Here is a 17,052-nt window from a genome sequence, read left to right as displayed (position 1 = left end):
TTGTTTACAAAAGGATTCATTCCTCGAGGCTTAATTTGCTCAGAATACCACCTGGTGGTCAAATAGTGTAAACAAGCAGATACATTACAGATGTGCCCTGATGTGGTCTGTGAAACACCATATTTTGCGACAGTTAAGGCTCTGATATAACGGTGGAGAAAAAAACTATTTCCACATAGACTAATCTCTTTATATGCATATAATGTGTATTTTCTGTTGGTAAATAATGATTAAATAACGTAACTGTGTAATAAACATATTGGCTTAAAATAAAAGGGATTATTAAATGTATGCAAATCAATTGTTTTGGTCATAATAGGCAGAGGGCAGTGAATGTGCTTTCGTAACTTGGTTTAATTATATATCTGTCAAAATGTCGCGGCAAGATTTGAACCGCTTACTGAACCTCCGCCCACAGGAATACGCCAAAAAGGGGCGGGGCCTTCCTCAGAGAAGACCTCAGAGAAGAGGAAGAGCCGCTTGAGTTGTGTTATCAGATATTGTAAACATTTGACTGAGCTACGCGCTTCATTACTTTCACTTTCATCACAGTCGTACAGCTGGTGATAAGAATTCAGCTTCACACATTCTTAGATAACCAATGGTCAAATAACAGCTTCCATGACTTTAACATCGGCCACGAAAGCTGTTGTGTGTAACACACTGATATTGTGTGTGTGTGTGCGCATAGCTTACCTCTAAAACACTTCTATGAAACGTCCTTTGAAGTCCTGCTTGCAAATGTCTCCTGTTCAATCTGCTTATTTTATTATCCAACTCGGGTCAAATATAAAAAAGCAAAACTAACGCTTCTGTTATAAGTGTTAATTAATACAACCGATCTGACGCCATTGTCTCCGGTGTCATATCCCTCGCAATAGTAGGAAAATAAATTGCGTTTGAACATGCAGACCTCCATTACACTTCGATCGATCCACATGTTTTAACTGACGAAGTGAAGTTCAAATTGTTAGTTTTTATTGATCAAACCATGAATAAAAAGCGTGAATAATAGACGTATTTTTTATTAGAAACACAAACATCCATTGTTACACACCCAGAAAACATTTATCGAATAAATAAATGTAGAAATACAAAAAAAAGTTGAAATTCATAAATACATGTACAAATACAGAATCAAATGTAGCAGTACAAAAATGGTACAAAGTTATTATGTTTGACAGGTTTTTTTCTACACAATTATGTATTCATTCATTTATTTATTGATTTCATTATTTATACATTTCTGAATGCATTTATCTATTTATTTCTTAATCTGTGTGTATAAGCACTTTTTATAAATGAGGCTCAGTGCATCTGGTGTAATGGGAACTCTATAAAACACATCTGATCTCCTTATAATTCTGATATCATATCTTTGTCCTGAGAGTGTATTTTCTACACATGACATTAGATGTTTTAATTAGAGAATAAACTGTGATGGAATATTCATTTACCCTGTTTATCATTTATTCTGTTAGACGACCAGTCTGAATGATGAGTGTCTATCTAATCCAAACATAGGATAGAGAGGTTGAGTGAATGTGGTTTGAACTGTGTGGATGAGACTCATCGTGTCTTTTGAGACGCTGTAGAAGGACAGAAATCCTGCACTGTGATCCACATACACTCCTACTCTAGAAGAACTCGGGAGAAGAGAAACAAGCATCTCTGAATTATTATGAATGAATGAATAATGGTGTGGAGAGCAGAAAAAATTCCAGGATTGATCATTACGTCCAGCTGCACTCTCCAGACCGACTCCTTTTCTACTGAAGCTCTTATATACCACTGCTATAGATACACCCAACATTCCATTCCCTTCCCACTCCACCTCCCAGTAACAGTGTTCACTCACACTCTCTTTGCACAACACGTTCATCCAGCTCTCAAATCTGTCTGGATGATCTGGATACTTATGGGGTGAATCAATGACTGCAGCCGCTCGGCGTCCATCAGACAGTCTGAGGTAATAATTCACTGTGTTTGGATCCAGTGTGAACTGACGGAAATCTGATGAGAAGAACTCAATGTTACACATCATTACAGGTGACGTGAGTACATGTTCAGGAACACATGCGGCTGATGTCCTTTCAGAAAATGAAACATTAACGGTCATTCTGCACTACCTCACTAACATCACCAAACATACTGTCTGAGATTCAAATGATCTTCCACACATTTACATTTATGCATTTGGCAGACGCTTTTATCCAAAGCGACTTACATTTCATTATACTAAACAAACATAGGTATGTGGAATCCCCTGGCATCGAACCCATGAGCTGTGTTTAGTCATTCCACTGGACTGTACATCTGCTGTATAATTTATTTGTCTCAGTTACTTACATTGTAGGAATTCCCTCCTGCTTTTGGGTTCAGGGACCATGATGCTTGTCACTATGGAAACCAAATGATACCGGGTATTTTATTTATACTGCATTCAGTTTTAATTTATAAAAACAATAAATTCACATCCATCAGTTTACCAGAAATCTTGTGGATCTCCTCTCTGCAGAAACGCTGCAGTTTCTCTCTGAATCGAGACACAGATTTCACAACATCATCAAAAGAGACGTCAGAAGAGACACTGATGTGTTCTGTTGATCCAGAGACAGAGAGACACTGGAAACTCTACAGACACACAGACAACAAACCACAAATCAAAATTAGAAAAACTTTTATTCACCAAGTGCACACACTCACGTCAGGTTTATTATCTCTATGGTGACAGTCCATGGGCACCCTTAGCGCCCTCTATGGGCCAGCCGCCACTGGTCTTGACCCTCAAACAGCCCTTTAAAGGGGTCTCAGAAAATGAGGACCGGCCAAAATGTCCTCACTTTACTCTCTTAGTCCTCACTCTGCTGGTCAAAATTTATAACTGGTCCTCATAATGATAGATGTACAAGTACACACACACACACAAGAGGCAGTGTGAAGGGCCAGTCATTGCCTAATGGTAAGAGAGTCGGACTCGTGACCAGAAGGTTGCCGGTTGGATCCTCAGGGCCGGCGGGTAACGACTGAGGTGCCCTTGAGCAAGCCATCTTACCCCTACTTGCTCCCTGGGTGATAGCTGCCCACTGCTCCGGGTGCACGTGTGTACACCACTTGCTGTGCATGTGTTCACTATTCACTGGATGGGTTAAACATCACATTTCGAGTGTGGGTCACCATATCTGACTAATAGGTCACCTTTACAAACACCTTTAATTGTAACCAGTCGTTCATTTTATTTACCTGGAGAAACTGAACGTGATCTTGTGTTTGTGAAATCTTCTCCAGCTCAGTGTTTGTTCTCCTCAGATCTTCAATCTCCTGCTTGACTCTCTCCGCAAGTCCTTCAGCTGAAGCTAATGCAGTCTTCTCCTGATCTCTGATCAGCTCTGTCACCTCAGACATCAGTTCAGTGAACGTCTTCGTACAGTCCTCCAGTGCTGACTGTGCACACCGCTGTAACACACAAACACACAATTCAAATGTGATGCCTGCTACAGGTCTCAAAAAAGTTGGAACGGGGGCAAGAAATGGCTAAAAAAGCAAGCAGTTCTGTTACATGATAAGCTATAAAAGGAATGTCTTAGAGAAGCATAGTCCCTCAGAAGTATAGATGGGCAGAGGCTCTCCAATCTGTGACAGACGTAAAGAGATTATGGAATACTTTAAAGACAATGTTCCTCAACGTCAAATTGCAAATGCTTTGTGCATAAATCATCAAAAGATTCAGAGAAACTGGAGAAATCTCTGTGCGTAAGGGACAAGGCCGACACTGCATCATTCATCGGCATGATTGTGTTAATGACATTACTAAAGCACAATCCGCCGTGCCATCAGCAGATGCCAACTAAAGCTCTATCATGCAAAAAGTAGCCATATGTGAACATGGTCCAGATCGCCGTTGTGTCCTGTGGGCCAAGGCTCATTTAAAATGGACTATTTCAAAGTGGAATAGTGTTCTATGGTCAGACGATTCCAAATTTGACATTCTTGCCGGAAATCACTGACGCCGTGTCCTCCGGTTTAAAGAGGAGGGAGACCTTCCAGCGTTCAGTTCAAAAGCCAGCATCTCTGATGGTATGGGCAGCTTGCATGTTTTGGAAGGCTCTGTGAATGCTGAAAGGTATATAAAAGTTTTAGAACAACATATGCTTCCCTCCAAACAACGTCTATTTCAGGGAAGGCCTTGTATACTTCAGCAGGACAATGCAAAACCACATACTGCAGCTATTACAACAGCATGGCTTCGTCGTAGAAGAGTCCGGGTACTGAATTGGCCTGCCTGCAGTCCAGATCTTTCACCTTTAGAGAACATTTGGCGCAGCATTAAACGAAGAATACGTCAAAGACGACCAAGAACTCCTCAGCAGCTGGAAACCAATATAAGGCAAGAATGGGACCAAATTCCACCACCAAAACTCCAGCCACTCATAGCCTCAATGCCCAGACGTCTTCAAACTATTTTGAAGAGAAAAAGGCGATGCTACACAATGGTGAACTTGCCCCCGGCCCAACTATTTTGAGACCTGTAGCAGGAATCAAATGAGCTCATTTTGTGCTTTTTTTTTTATTTCTCAATTTTATGCCCTATCCCAGGGGTGTCCAAAGTCAGTCCTGGAGAGCCTGTGTTCTGCAAAGTTTAGCTTCATGTTGAGCCCAGTTGGAGCTAAACTCCTCAGGACTGTGGCCCTCCAGGACTGACATTGGACACCCTTGCCCTACCCCTACACCTAAAGAACAGAAAACTTTAGGCATTTTTAGATTGTAAAAAATATTGTATTGCACGATTTATAAGCTTTTTGCCAATGGGGATCTACATTTTGTTCCCCACGGTGACACGACTCCCCATGTGCTGGTGAAAATTCAGGTTCAGGTCCCCACTGGGATAAAAAAACCTGGCCACAGACACACACAAACATTACAGCTCACACCTAGACGTTTTATTCCATTGACTTTCATTCATATGCATGTCAATCAGACGCGATTTCTTTAAGACTGCAAGGGAAGCTCAGCTTCCCCTATAATTGTCAAAAAATGAATGGTCAAATATATGTGCTATTATGTTAACATTTCATTGACTAAAAGTTCCTTAAACACGTTCATCTCGAACGAAAACAATTTCGTTCAGAATCAGCTATTTAGGTCGGCTGACTCGATTTCCTTCTCATTCATTCCCGTAGCGTACAGTGCATTACTCTGTTGAAGCCCAGCGTCCATTGACTTCAATTGGGCTGCTTTAAACAGTTTTTTTCAGTGCTTAGAAACAAGACGGTCATTGGATAATGCTGCGATTATGTCCCGCCCACGGACCACAGCGTCTCTGGGATGAATGGAGGAGTGGGCTGGCCCGGACTCAGAGCGTCTGCGTGATGATTGGAGGGTCTTTCATCTCATTTTAATCCACTTTTATGTCCTAAAACGTTCGTTTTTTGGGGTCGACAGCTTATAAAAACGTATAAATTTTTTTTTAGCTTCTTTGCTATACACATTGTCACATATCAGCTTTTAGACTTTTTTTATTTTATTTTTTATCAATCATAAATGACAAGAAGGCGGCAGCTTCTCGCAATGCAAAGAGACGGTTGGTGTGGGCGTGGTCTTCAGATTATGACGCGTATCACTCTGTGTCTCCATTTCCAACTCAGTCCCATCGCAGATTTTGCATGTGTAGTCGAAAGACAAACTGCTGCAACCTTCATCGTATATTTCACACAATTTCACACCACATTCATTGTTTCAGTTTAACATAATTCCCACATTTCCTCCCGTATATATATATATATTAGATTGTTTGTTCATTAATTCATATAGTCTGAACTAGCCAGCTAGCAAACTGCACACGATGGCAGACAGTGCTAATATTGTCGACCTGATTTTGGCAAAGCCATTAGAAAGTCTTCCTTACGAGGAGAAACTTAGAATTAAACAGCAGGGCAGATCAACACCTAAGATTGATTTAGTGCAAAAGATAGGGAAAAGTAACAGGTCTTTTCAGCTCTCCTGGTATGACAAAGTTAGCTGGCTGTCTGGAAGTGCTGTGAAAAAGAAAATGTACTGCTGGCCATGTCTCTTGATGAAACCATCTCACGGATGTGTTGTTTGGTCAAAATTGGGGTTTGGAGATCTGTCAAACTTTGACAGGGCATATAAAATGCATGAAAATAGCAATGAACATGTGAGTGCATGTGCAAGATTAAGTTGCATGGGTAGGATCAGTGTTGAGCATGCAATCAATGAAGGTGCTCGCATTCAAGTGGCTAAACATAATCAAACTGTTTAACAAAACAGGGCTTTCCTAAACCGCCTTATTGATGTGACATCCTTGCTTGGCCGGCAGGAGCTGTCATTTAGGCGACATGATGAGAGTAGTGAATCATCCAACAAGGGGAATTACAGAGAGTTCACAGAAACATTAGCTAAATATGACTCTGTCCTGTCCACACAATTCGAGTCCTCAACTGTGTTTTCTGGTATGTCACACACTATTCAAAATGACTTGATCTCTGCTCTTGCAGCCACCATTTCTGATCAGATCAGAGATGAAATTCAGGATGCTCCCTTTTTTGGATGGCAGGTGGATGAAACCACTGATATATCCTGCCGTGCACAACTCTCTGTCATTATTCGCTATGTGGATAGTGAAGGTAAAATTCAGGAGGGCTTCATTGGATTTTTTGATGTTTCTGGGGGGCGAGATGCTCAGTCCGTTTTTGATGTTTTAAATGAGAACATGCAGGGCTACAATTTTAAGGATAAGCTTGTGGCACAGACCTATGATGGGGCTGCTGTCATGGCTTCAGCTCTCAATGGTCTGCAGGCCAAAGTGAAAGCAATAGCCCCCAGTGCAATGGTTGTGCATTGATATGCACACAGACTGAATCTGGTGCTGTCACATGGGGCCAAATGCTTGCCTGAGTGCAAATTTTTTTTTGCATCACTCTCTGGGTTTGCCACATTTTTCTCAAAATCCACAAAGAGGACGTCTTTTCTGGAGTCTGCAGGCTGCTCAAGGTTGCCCAGAAACGCTCCTACTCGATGGAATTTCACATCACGGATAGTGAGCACTGTGGCAAGCAATTATGATGGCCTCCTGCAGACATTTGATAACATCATGCAGATTCAACAATGGATGTTGATACACTGGATTGTGCCAAAGGCTTCGTGAGGAAACTGGAGGATTTTGAGGTTGTGTTCATGTTGTACATATATGAACAAATCTTCTCTGAGACTGATGTGGTCTTTGATATTGTCCAGCAGAGAGCGATGGATGTTCTTTACTGCAAGAAAATAATTGAGTCTCTTCTTGCATTTGTCAAAGAGAAGAGGTCAGAGGGGGCTTTCCAAGCTGTTTATGCCAAAGCATCAGATCTCACATCAGACCCAAGAGATGAGCCCATGAGAAAGCGCCATCTGACCCAAATGCAGGATCCCCAAGAGCTCTACAGAAATCTGTACATGGCCATCCTTGATAACATCTTGGAACAGATTCCTCGACGTTTTTCAAATTTGGAAAGTATGCTTTTCTTAGAATTAGTCAATCCAGGGAAATTTGATGACATGAGACAAGCATTTCCAGAGGAGGCCTTCCAAAGTGTCCTGAATAGTTATGGCCATCACTTTGATTCAGGGAGACTGAGGTCTGAACTTCAAGTCCTGTATTCAGATCAGGACTTGCAGACTAACAGGGGAAAGCTGTGTGATTACTTGGTGTTCCTTAAAGACATGGAGTTGGACAGTGCAATGCCTCAGCTTTACAAACTGTTCTCATTAGTGGCAACAATTGGAGCTACATCTGCAGGTGTAGAAAGGAGCTTCTCCTGTTTAAAGCGGCTCAAGTCCTACACCCGTAAAACAATGGGCAAAGGCCGTTTAAGCAGCCTAGCTCTGCTGGCCATTGAGAGGACCCTGGTCAAGTCACTGGAAAAGACGCCTAGCTGGTTCGACAGGGTTACAGAGCATTTTCTTGAAAAGAAACGTAGGGCAGAATTTACATATAAACAAATGGAAAATTTTTATGATTTAGGCCGAAAATGAGCTTCCCCTATTTAAAAGATCAGCAGCCGCCACTGATGTCAATGTGTAACACAAAAAAGGATATCAGCATTTTGCTGTGTTCCAAAGATCAAGTCCGATTATCTCTGAAACTGTGGCATGACTGAGACTTCAGTGAGACATCTAATCACATCTCATCTCACCTCATCTCATCTCACCTTATGAGAGTCCACAGTGTCTCTGAGCTTCTGAAGATATTTCTCTCTCCTCTGGATCTTCTGCTGGAGTTTATTCTGTGTTTCTACCAAGTGACTCTGAAAGAAAAATAGAAAGATTATTTAAACGCGAGCAAAGTTACATACCGAAACAGTGAAAGATGTTTTAACCAAACACAGACACACATAAACACTTTTATTCATTTCTCACCCGTTTCTCTGTGTTTGCTGCTGAAATTGATGCAGTGTCATGATTTCTGTGTTCATCCAAACACAACAAACAGATACATCTCTGACACTGAATACAGTAAATCTCTATCACTTTATCGTGTAAAGGGCAGATCATCTCCTGCAGTCGTCTGGTGGGATCTATCAGGTTGTGTCTTCTGCCTCTGAAGAGATTCTCATGTTGCTCAAGATGAGTTTGACAGTAAGAGTTGAGACACAGCAGACAGGATTTGATGGCTTTGTGTTTTCTCTCAGTACAGACGTCACACACCACATCCCCAGCGCCAGCATCACAGTGATCAGAAAGTTTGGTCTTCTTCAGTTTCTCCACCATTTTAACAACCATCATGTTCCGGGCTAAAACAGGTCTTGGACTGAAGGTTTGTCTGCACTGAGGACAGCTGTAGATTCTCATCTGATCTTCTTGATTCCAGCAGTCTGTGATACATCTCATACAGTAAGTGTGTCCACAGGGAACAGTCACTGGATCCTTCAGTAGATCCAGACACACTGAACACATGAACTCATCCTCTGAAAAACCTTCTGCCATTTCACTGCATACACAGAGACACAGATTACACACAACTGAAGTGATGAGTTTCTATCTTCTGCAGAACACAAAGATATTTTGAAGAATGTTGATGATCAAAAACTGTTGGTACCCATTGACTTCATTGGTTTTGTGTTCAAACAATAGAAGTCAATGAGTACCAACAGTTTTTGGCTGTCAAGATTCTTCAAAATATTTTTGGGGGGTTTGAAATGACATGAGGGTGAATAAACGATGACTTTCATTTTCATTTGTTGGGTGAACTACGGATTTGTTTATAAAGAATTTGCACATATAGTACAAATGTATGTTTGTTATGTATGGAGGACAAAAAACGACCTAAGTATAAATAAATAAATAAATAAATAAATACATGCATAAATTGATAAATGAATAAAAATATGCAGAAATAAATAATTAAATAAATAAATGCATCAAAAAAAAATATGTGTATGTTTGACATTACCATTTAAAAGTCCCCAACTCGTTTTTATTCATTTATAGTTTCACATTTTAGAACAGTATTAGAAAACTCCGTAAAAAATTACATTTTAATTATGAAAATCTTAGGAACGTTTCTTGAGAATGTCCACATCAGGGGTCGGTTGCACCAGTGTGTGTAAATTACAACTTAGCCTTGTTTTGTCTTACTTTGAAGCATAATGTTACGTATAAAGTAAATATTTACGTAAGCCTCTTGTCAGGAGTAACTTTAGGTATAAAAAAGCTAACTCGCTGAACTGACTGAAAAAGCTTGTTTCACTCGGCATTCTTGAATGATTCACACACATTATAATGCTGACATTTACAGTCACTTACCTTTTAAAATAGAGAACATTTTGTGATGACACTACATTATTAGCGGCTCTAACAACAACCATTCCTACTGTATCAGCCTGTGTTGTGCAGGTCAAAATAAATAAAAACTTTATTTATTTATTTGACAAATAACAGTAAAATGAAATCCCCCATATTACATGTCATTTATTATGTTTTATTTTGACTGTGTTGGTTTTAATAAGCATTGGTTTATAAATATTGTTTAATTTGAAATATTTAATAAAATACCTATTTTGTTATTCATGATAAGGTAGTATTCAATTCTATTTGAGAAAAAAAATTATCGTTATTATGTGAGGTGAAATAAGTTTAAATCAAGAGAGTATTGAAATTTACAACATTTCAATAACTTTTTCTTACAAATTTAAAGGCTGCTATTGGACTGTTGAAGGTAAATGTCATATTATGCGACTACAAATTACTTTGCGGAGAGCTTACAAACTATTAGCCGGGATCTTGATGGAGTCCAGGAGTATAGGAGGGTGTGAAAGTAAGCCGGTGCAGATCCAGTGATAGTCCTCTAGGCAAGTATTAGTGACTTGAATCTGATACGGGCTTCAACTGGTAGCCAGTGGAGAGAGATGAAAAGGGGTGTCACGTGAGCCCTTTTGAGATTTTGGAAGATGAGCCGTGCTGCTGCGTTCTGAACCAGCTGTGGAGCGGTTTGATAGCCTTTGCAGGAAGACCAGCATACCTGCAGGAAGGAGAGCACTGCAGTTGTCCAACCTTGAGCTAATGATTCTCTTTCTGCCTCCACCTCGGGATGCCCACCCCGAGAAAGGGAGAGATTCCGCCAGGTCCAGATGAACTTCATATGCCAATCCCTAACTAGGGATTACTTCAGCTACAGCGGAAAATCCTGTGCCATCCTCCTGCGAGAGCCTGAGGAATTTCTGACCATCCCAGCGCCATCTCAGGCAATTCCATCACCACCCAAGAGCAAAGACGGACTACTTGTCAAATTAATGCTAAAGTTACAATACTTAGTATTTAATGCTAAACTTACATCACATGACAGCAGTTTGAAGTTATAGTTGCATTCAGTGGCCCTGATTGGAGGTTGCTGGGTGGGTGTTTGTGGGGAGTGGGGGGGCTCGTTAGTTGTGGCTGGGGGGTTTATTTGTTGGGGCGGTGTGGGTCTGGTTTGGTCTTGTTTTGTGGTCCATGTCGGACAACAGAGGAATAAAGTTACAACATGCCATAACTATTTTTCCCAGGTTATCCTCTGTTCTCTGGAAAACCTGCACGGTTTCAGTGAGTGGGACGTCCTGGGTCGTGGGCTCTCCCTCTTTGTTGTGGATGTTTGCTCGGTGGCTTTTGGTCAGGTCGCTGAGTGCAGCTATGACACGTCAGAGGGGATCTGGCCCTCCCGGTTGAGCCTGGTCTCTCCCGAGCTTATTTTTTCTCCATTATTCATCATTGGAGTTTGGGTTACAGCAGGGCGGTGTTGGCTTGTTCACCGGGAGACTCCATTTATTTACTTATTTAATTATTTATTTATTAGACATTATATATAATAAACTATATAAATAAACTTTCATTGAATTGAAGTGAGATCACCAGGGCCTGGACAAGGAGTTGTGACGCATGCTCAGTGAGATAGTGTCTAACCTTTCTAATGTTGAATAAGGCATATGGGCATGACCGCGTTGTCTGTGGAATGTGATCATTGAAAGCTAGGGTGACCATATGAGCCAAAATAACCAGACACAAAAACAGCTTCTTCCCTCAAGCCATCTACCTCTTGGACAGATAAATGTTTTTATTAGGGATGCACCGATACCAGTATCGGGTATCGGCCCGATACCAAGGTCATGTACCCGTTCTCATCCTCGTAATGACAGACCGATACCAATGACCGATACCTCACGTGACATACATAGAGCCCCATGATCTCCACAATGCTTGATGCACAGTGTTTAAATATGTATTCTGCTTGTTTTGCATGACTGTGTGTGAAAGAGTGTTGCAGTTGCGTGTACTGAACCTGAACGCATTGTGCTTGTGAAGTTTTAAGAGCCAGCGCTTCACTGCACGTGGACACAACCATATAAACAAACACCATTTGCGGTGAACCGTCAAAATAAAAGTCACCTTAACTTAAACAAACGCTCTTTGCGGCTTCCTGTCAAAATAAAAGTCTGGTTGAATGGATCAAGTTATGATACACCACACCGACCCCCTTGAATTATTTATAATTCGACCACAGAGTATTGTTTAGTTTAGCAAACTGAAGTAAGTGTGCTGGTAAAATTATGCTACTTATCATAAAAAATTACATTTAAATTACAATTTAAATACAATTTAAAAGTAGACCTAAAAACAAAAGATTTTTTTAAGCAGTAAGATACTGGTTTATTAACATAATTGTACATTATACAAGCATAAGTTATCAGTATCGGCAAACACCAGGGAAAGATATCGGTATCGTCCTCAGTCTTTAAAAAAGGGTATCGGTGCATCCCTCGTTTTTACCCACTGTGCAATTAATAACTGCAATATTAATTATATCCTGCAGATAATACACTATTTATTTTTATAAAAGTTTTTTCTGTATATTATATTTAACTCTGCTGTATATTACACATACCTTGTATTACAATAGTGTCTTGTACATATTTACATACACACATAGCTTTACTCTTTATATATATGCTTATCTCAATTTTTAATACCCATAGGCACTTATTTAAATCATCTGTGTACTGTATTCTAATGTGTTATGGTCTCCGTGAACTATTGTTGATGTTTCTGTGTACTGGATGCTCCTGTCACCAAAACAAATTCCTTTTAAGTGCAAGCGTCATCAAGGTTTAGTATTTCAGGTTTATTTTATAAAGGCAGTCATTATATTTCAAGGTAAGAATGCCTACAATGAACTACAATGATTAAACGATTTAAGCGATGTTAAATGTTCATTTTATGATTCTTTTTTTCACTGAAATGTGAGATCCTCGATGACGTATGCGGTTGACCAATCCTGTCAAGGACGCGTCCGGGAGATTTGGCTCATATGGTGACTCTATACTGAGCCTCTAGTGGTGACTTTACGTTCAAATTTAAGAAAGAACTTACGAATGCGAACCCATATATACAAGCACATACAGTATTTACTCAAATATATAATGACTATAAAAGTTATGTTGATTTGCTCATTGGTCGATTCAGTAAAACCGAAAGTAAAGCAGATGACAAACAGACGGAAAAAACAACTGATCCAGACAGCAACACAAATATAAAGTCATAATAATCCCTGCAAAAGACTGCAGTGTTACTCACCTCACGAGAACGACAGACACACTTTACATGCGACAAACACACAACTGTGTTGAACACTTGAAACATGAATATGAATGACTTAAACTCATTCTCTCGCTCTCATTGGTTGACCTCATTTGTAAACTTAAATCACGAGCGCTTTATAAATAAGAAAATATTCGGACTATTTAAAAAGTAGTGAAAGTGGTTTAAGAGCTGTATACAAATTAAACGATATATTTTAGAAAACAAATTTTTTACTTTTAGATGATTTTAACAGTGAAACTGAAGAACTAAGAGTGACTACACAACTGTAAAGAAGCTGTGACTTGTGATTTAGTTTTCTGTCACTGTACAAGTGTTGGTTTCGAGATTAAAGGTTTTTGTCTTAAAGTTAACAACATAACAGAAATATGAAAAAAATCAATTTAATAATCATAAAATATACCTTTTAACTTTAGAGCTTCTGCTGATGTAAAGCTGTGGGAAAGATGGATGAGGGTGGAAAATATCTATTCATTTGAGTTATATTGTATTATTCAGGATTTATCTGTATTTAAAGCATTCAAGCAGAGCAGAATAAAAACATCGCAGACAGCTGGAAAAGCCATTTTAAAAAAGCCTTTTTATTGCAATTATAACCAGTCAGTTTATGACAAATCTCCAGATATCATCGATGAGCTACGGAGAGAGAATAAATCATAAAGTTTTAATTACGAGACGGTGAGAGAGACGTTCATCAACCATTGAAATATAACAGCAGATCTCTCTCACGTCTCCTCAGATGAGCAGAAACTGAGCACTTGTGATGAGAGCGAGGCATCAGTTATGATGTCAGCGAGTGTTAAACGTCAGGATCTGAGAGGTAGCCATGGAAACCCACCAGCGTGAGCCCGTCCCGCACCGATCTGCTCAGAGTTAACTGTGTGTGTGTTTGAAATAAAGAAAAGCTCGAGCCCTTCACCTTCATAAAGCACAAGAGCCAAACACGTTAAAGACGAGAATTTAAGGCTATAGTGCCGCGACATTCCTTCAATCTTTCCCACCAGTGCACTAAAAATACATCCAATACATGTTACCGCTCGGAACAAAGAGACACAAGCTTTATCTGTATTATCTGTGCTGGTGTACTAAATGTCTCTTAAGTGTGTGTTAAGCCCAAAAGCATCGAAAAGATCTCAAGAGAGAGAGAGAGAGAGAGAGAGAGGTGATATCATGATCGAATATGTTCGTCCTTACACCATTATAAAAACTTCTGAATAAAATACAGTTTAGTAGAAAGCAGTGTCACTTTGGTCCCCTTCACATACATCTTCTTCACTTTATCATCCGTTATTTTTTACACATCCTTTTTACGTCAGCTAGAAAAATAAGATTCAGAATCGCGAGCGTCTCCGTAGAAAAATAACATTCCACGTTTTGATTTCTATCCTACACGAGACACGAAAACACAGATTTGGTCCTCGGGTTTGAGTCGAGTTGTGTGAATATTGATTGTCGAGAGAACCGTCGTACGGAGTTTAATACACGATGGCGCTAAATTGAAACGAAAAATAAGACAAAACAAAACAAAAAGCATCTCTGAGTTTCTGTCTATGATGTTTGTGAGGGAATGACGGGGTCCAGATGTTTTATTCAGGTTTGGGTTCAGGGGTCTCGCTCTTGGCCTCCAGTGCCTCTTCATCGCTCTCGATTCCAGAGCGACTGACGATACGCCGGATGAAGGGTATATCTCCGCCACGCCTGGACACACAAACATCATGTTTATACTTTGAGTTTATAAGGCGGTCAGTGAAAATAGTCCAAAAAGTAACATTCGCATGTTTCACACCTAAGTTTGTTCTTCAGAGTGTTGACCTCGCGGTTCATGGCGTCGGCCGATTCGCTGGCGTCCTCCAGCTCTCTCTGCAGTTTCCTGCGGTTGGCGTTCGCCCGCTGCGCCTCCTCCTCCGACTCCTCCAGCTGTCGCTTCAGCTGCTTCATGCGGCTGTTCAACTTGTCGGCCTTCAGCCAATCAGAAACATTTGATGAAGAGACACTTCAGCCAATCAGATCGAGTACCACCTTTGATTTAAAGGTGTGAGCCCTGTGAGCGTATCTCACCTGATCTTTAAACTGCTCCGAGCTGCGTCTCTCATCGTCCACCTGCAGAATCACCTCCTTCAGCTTCTTCTCGGCACGACGCACCAGCTTGGACGCCTGCTGTCTCTCTCTAATGAACAGACCCGGGGTCAGTTTACACTGCAGACGTACGTCACATCTCCTGTACGTGATTTACGGTGTGCGGTGAACACTTACTTGGTCTCGACATCCAGCTGCTCCTCCAGTTGGCTGATCTTGGCCTCCAGGGCACCGATGGTGGCCTTGTACTTGCTCTTGACGGCTCCCTCCAGCTCGGTGAGTTTGAGCTTCATCTCCTTGTTCTGCCGCTCCATCTGTGAGCGCGCCCCCTCCAGACGCTGAGAGGTACTGCGCTCGGCCGTCAGCTCCACGTTGGTCTGATCCACCTGCAGCAGAGATCTCTTCAGACGGTCGTTCACCAGCTCAGTGTTGTTCTGCTCCTCCTCTAACTCCTCCTCCAGCTGAGCGATACGAGACTCCAGACGCCTCCTCTCCTCTGAGCCCAGAGCTCTGGTCACACACACAAACACACATATGAGGATCTATTCTGTCCATTGGGGTCTCACGCTTTATATCATTTGTGTCTCACCCTTTAGACAACAGATTGTTCATCTCATCCTGAAGTTCGTCTCTCTCTTGCTGCGCTTGTCTCTTGGCGCGCTCGGCGGCCGCCAGCTCCTGTGGATAGAGACACAGAGTCAGAACACAGAGCCGAGACTGAACCGAAGTCAAGCCGAGAGATAGAGAGAGAAACACAAACCTCCTGCATCTGGATCATCTCTGCTTCCATGCTCTTCACCTTCTTCTCGTTCTCTTTGCTCTGAGCCAGAATCTCTTCTCTGGACAGACGCGTGTCGTCCAGCTCCCGCAGCAGATCTTTCATCTGAACCTGAAGGTTTGATCAGGAAAACACAGATTTATCAGCACTGCAGATCTCCATCGTTTCATCCCTAAACCCTCAACCCATCGTCATTGCTTTGATCCTTATTTACTCTTTTTACTTTGACCAAAACGTCACAATTGCGTAGTCTTGTAAACTTGCAAATCGGCAGTACAGAAAACAAATAAATATAGTAAAAATTTAATTCATTTTAAAATAATATATTATATTATATTATTTATAGAAATATGAAAATTATAACAAGAAAAATTAATAAACATATTTATAACAGTACAGAAAACAAATAAATATAGTTACAATTAAATTAATTATAAAATATAATAGTTTAGAATTTATAATATATAGTAATAAAATATGAAAACATAAAATAATTATTTATGATATGAAATTATATTGTTTATAGAAATATGAAAATTATAACATTAAAAAATATTTTTTATATTTATAAAATATCCCATATCTATATATTGCAAAAATCTAAAACATTAAATAATAATAAACAATAATAATATAATTATAAATGATAAAAATGAAAATAAATATACCTTAACAGTTGTTTAGGAATTTATATATGTGGTATTATAAAATATATATAAATATTATAGTTATATATAAAAACTGTAAATTATAAAAAAATAATACAAAAATACGGGAAAATAATATATAAATTAATTTGTAACAATAACACTGAATAAAGAAATATAATCATACAATTATATTAAATAATTCTAAAACTATAAAATTATAATTATATGAAAACGGTAATTCATAAAAACATTTATTAAAACATATTTTACAAAATTATAGAAACTTATTATAGTTAAATTATTAAAAATAACATTTAAATCAATTCTTGGTTGATAGACTAATATGCAAATTTGTCCAATAGTGTGACAGCAAAAAATGTGAATAAAAAAAAATGAAGATAAATATATGATTACGTTGTA

The 17,052-nt window shown here is 39.7% G+C and overlaps 3 protein-coding genes across 4 annotated transcripts in view; all 3 read right to left on the bottom strand.

Moving 5' to 3' along the window:
• LOC130425913 (zinc finger protein 91-like) overlaps nucleotides 1–17,052 on the bottom strand; it is a 235,520-nt gene that overhangs the window by 106,436 nt on the left and 112,032 nt on the right. The gene's annotated exons all lie outside the window — the stretch shown is intronic.
• LOC130425931 (tripartite motif-containing protein 16-like) lies at nucleotides 1,192–13,168 on the bottom strand. The gene is made up of 7 exons (XM_056752384.1): nucleotides 13,105–13,168; nucleotides 8,419–8,989; nucleotides 8,211–8,306; nucleotides 3,244–3,456; nucleotides 2,490–2,634; nucleotides 2,350–2,400; nucleotides 1,192–2,013 (listed from the first exon to the last, which is right to left on the bottom strand). Exons 2-7 carry the CDS (start codon nucleotides 8,983–8,985, stop codon nucleotides 1,478–1,480), a joined length of 1,608 nt encoding a protein of 535 aa, XP_056608362.1. The 5' UTR covers nucleotides 8,986–8,989; nucleotides 13,105–13,168; the 3' UTR covers nucleotides 1,192–1,477.
• Nucleotides 13,690–17,052, bottom strand: part of myh9b (myosin, heavy chain 9b, non-muscle) — a 29,930-nt gene continuing 26,567 nt past the window's right edge. For both annotated transcript variants that reach the window (XM_056752333.1, XM_056752334.1), the window contains 6 exons: nucleotides 15,965–16,093; nucleotides 15,794–15,882; nucleotides 15,382–15,714; nucleotides 15,187–15,295; nucleotides 14,915–15,087; nucleotides 13,690–14,826 (listed from right to left, as the gene is read on the bottom strand). In XM_056752333.1, the coding sequence (XP_056608311.1) occupies nucleotides 14,715–14,826; nucleotides 14,915–15,087; nucleotides 15,187–15,295; nucleotides 15,382–15,714; nucleotides 15,794–15,882; nucleotides 15,965–16,093 (945 nt within the window). In that variant the 3' untranslated portion in view covers nucleotides 13,690–14,714. The remainder of the gene's footprint in view (nucleotides 14,827–14,914; nucleotides 15,088–15,186; nucleotides 15,296–15,381; nucleotides 15,715–15,793; nucleotides 15,883–15,964; nucleotides 16,094–17,052) is intronic.

This window comes from Triplophysa dalaica, chromosome 7 (genome assembly GCF_015846415.1).
Source record: "Triplophysa dalaica isolate WHDGS20190420 chromosome 7, ASM1584641v1, whole genome shotgun sequence".
NCBI lineage: Eukaryota > Metazoa > Chordata > Actinopteri > Cypriniformes > Nemacheilidae > Triplophysa > Triplophysa dalaica.
Note: the sequence above shows the minus strand (reverse complement) of the source record. Positions and strands in the feature narration are given on the sequence as shown.

Bases quoted from the DNA above. Each gene is read 5' to 3' on its own strand.
- LOC130425931 (XM_056752384.1), bottom strand. From the start codon at position 8,985: ATGGCAGAAGGTTTTTCAGAGGATGAGTTCATGTGTTCAGTGTGTCTG. The intron at 2,401-2,489 runs GTAAACTGATGG...TGGTTTCCATAG, and splicing joins GGAGATCCACAAGATTTCTG to TGACAAGCATCATGGTCCCT. The intron at 2,014-2,349 runs GTAAGTAACTGA...TCTTCTCATCAG, and splicing joins CAGGAGGGAATTCCTACAAT to ATTTCCGTCAGTTCACACTG.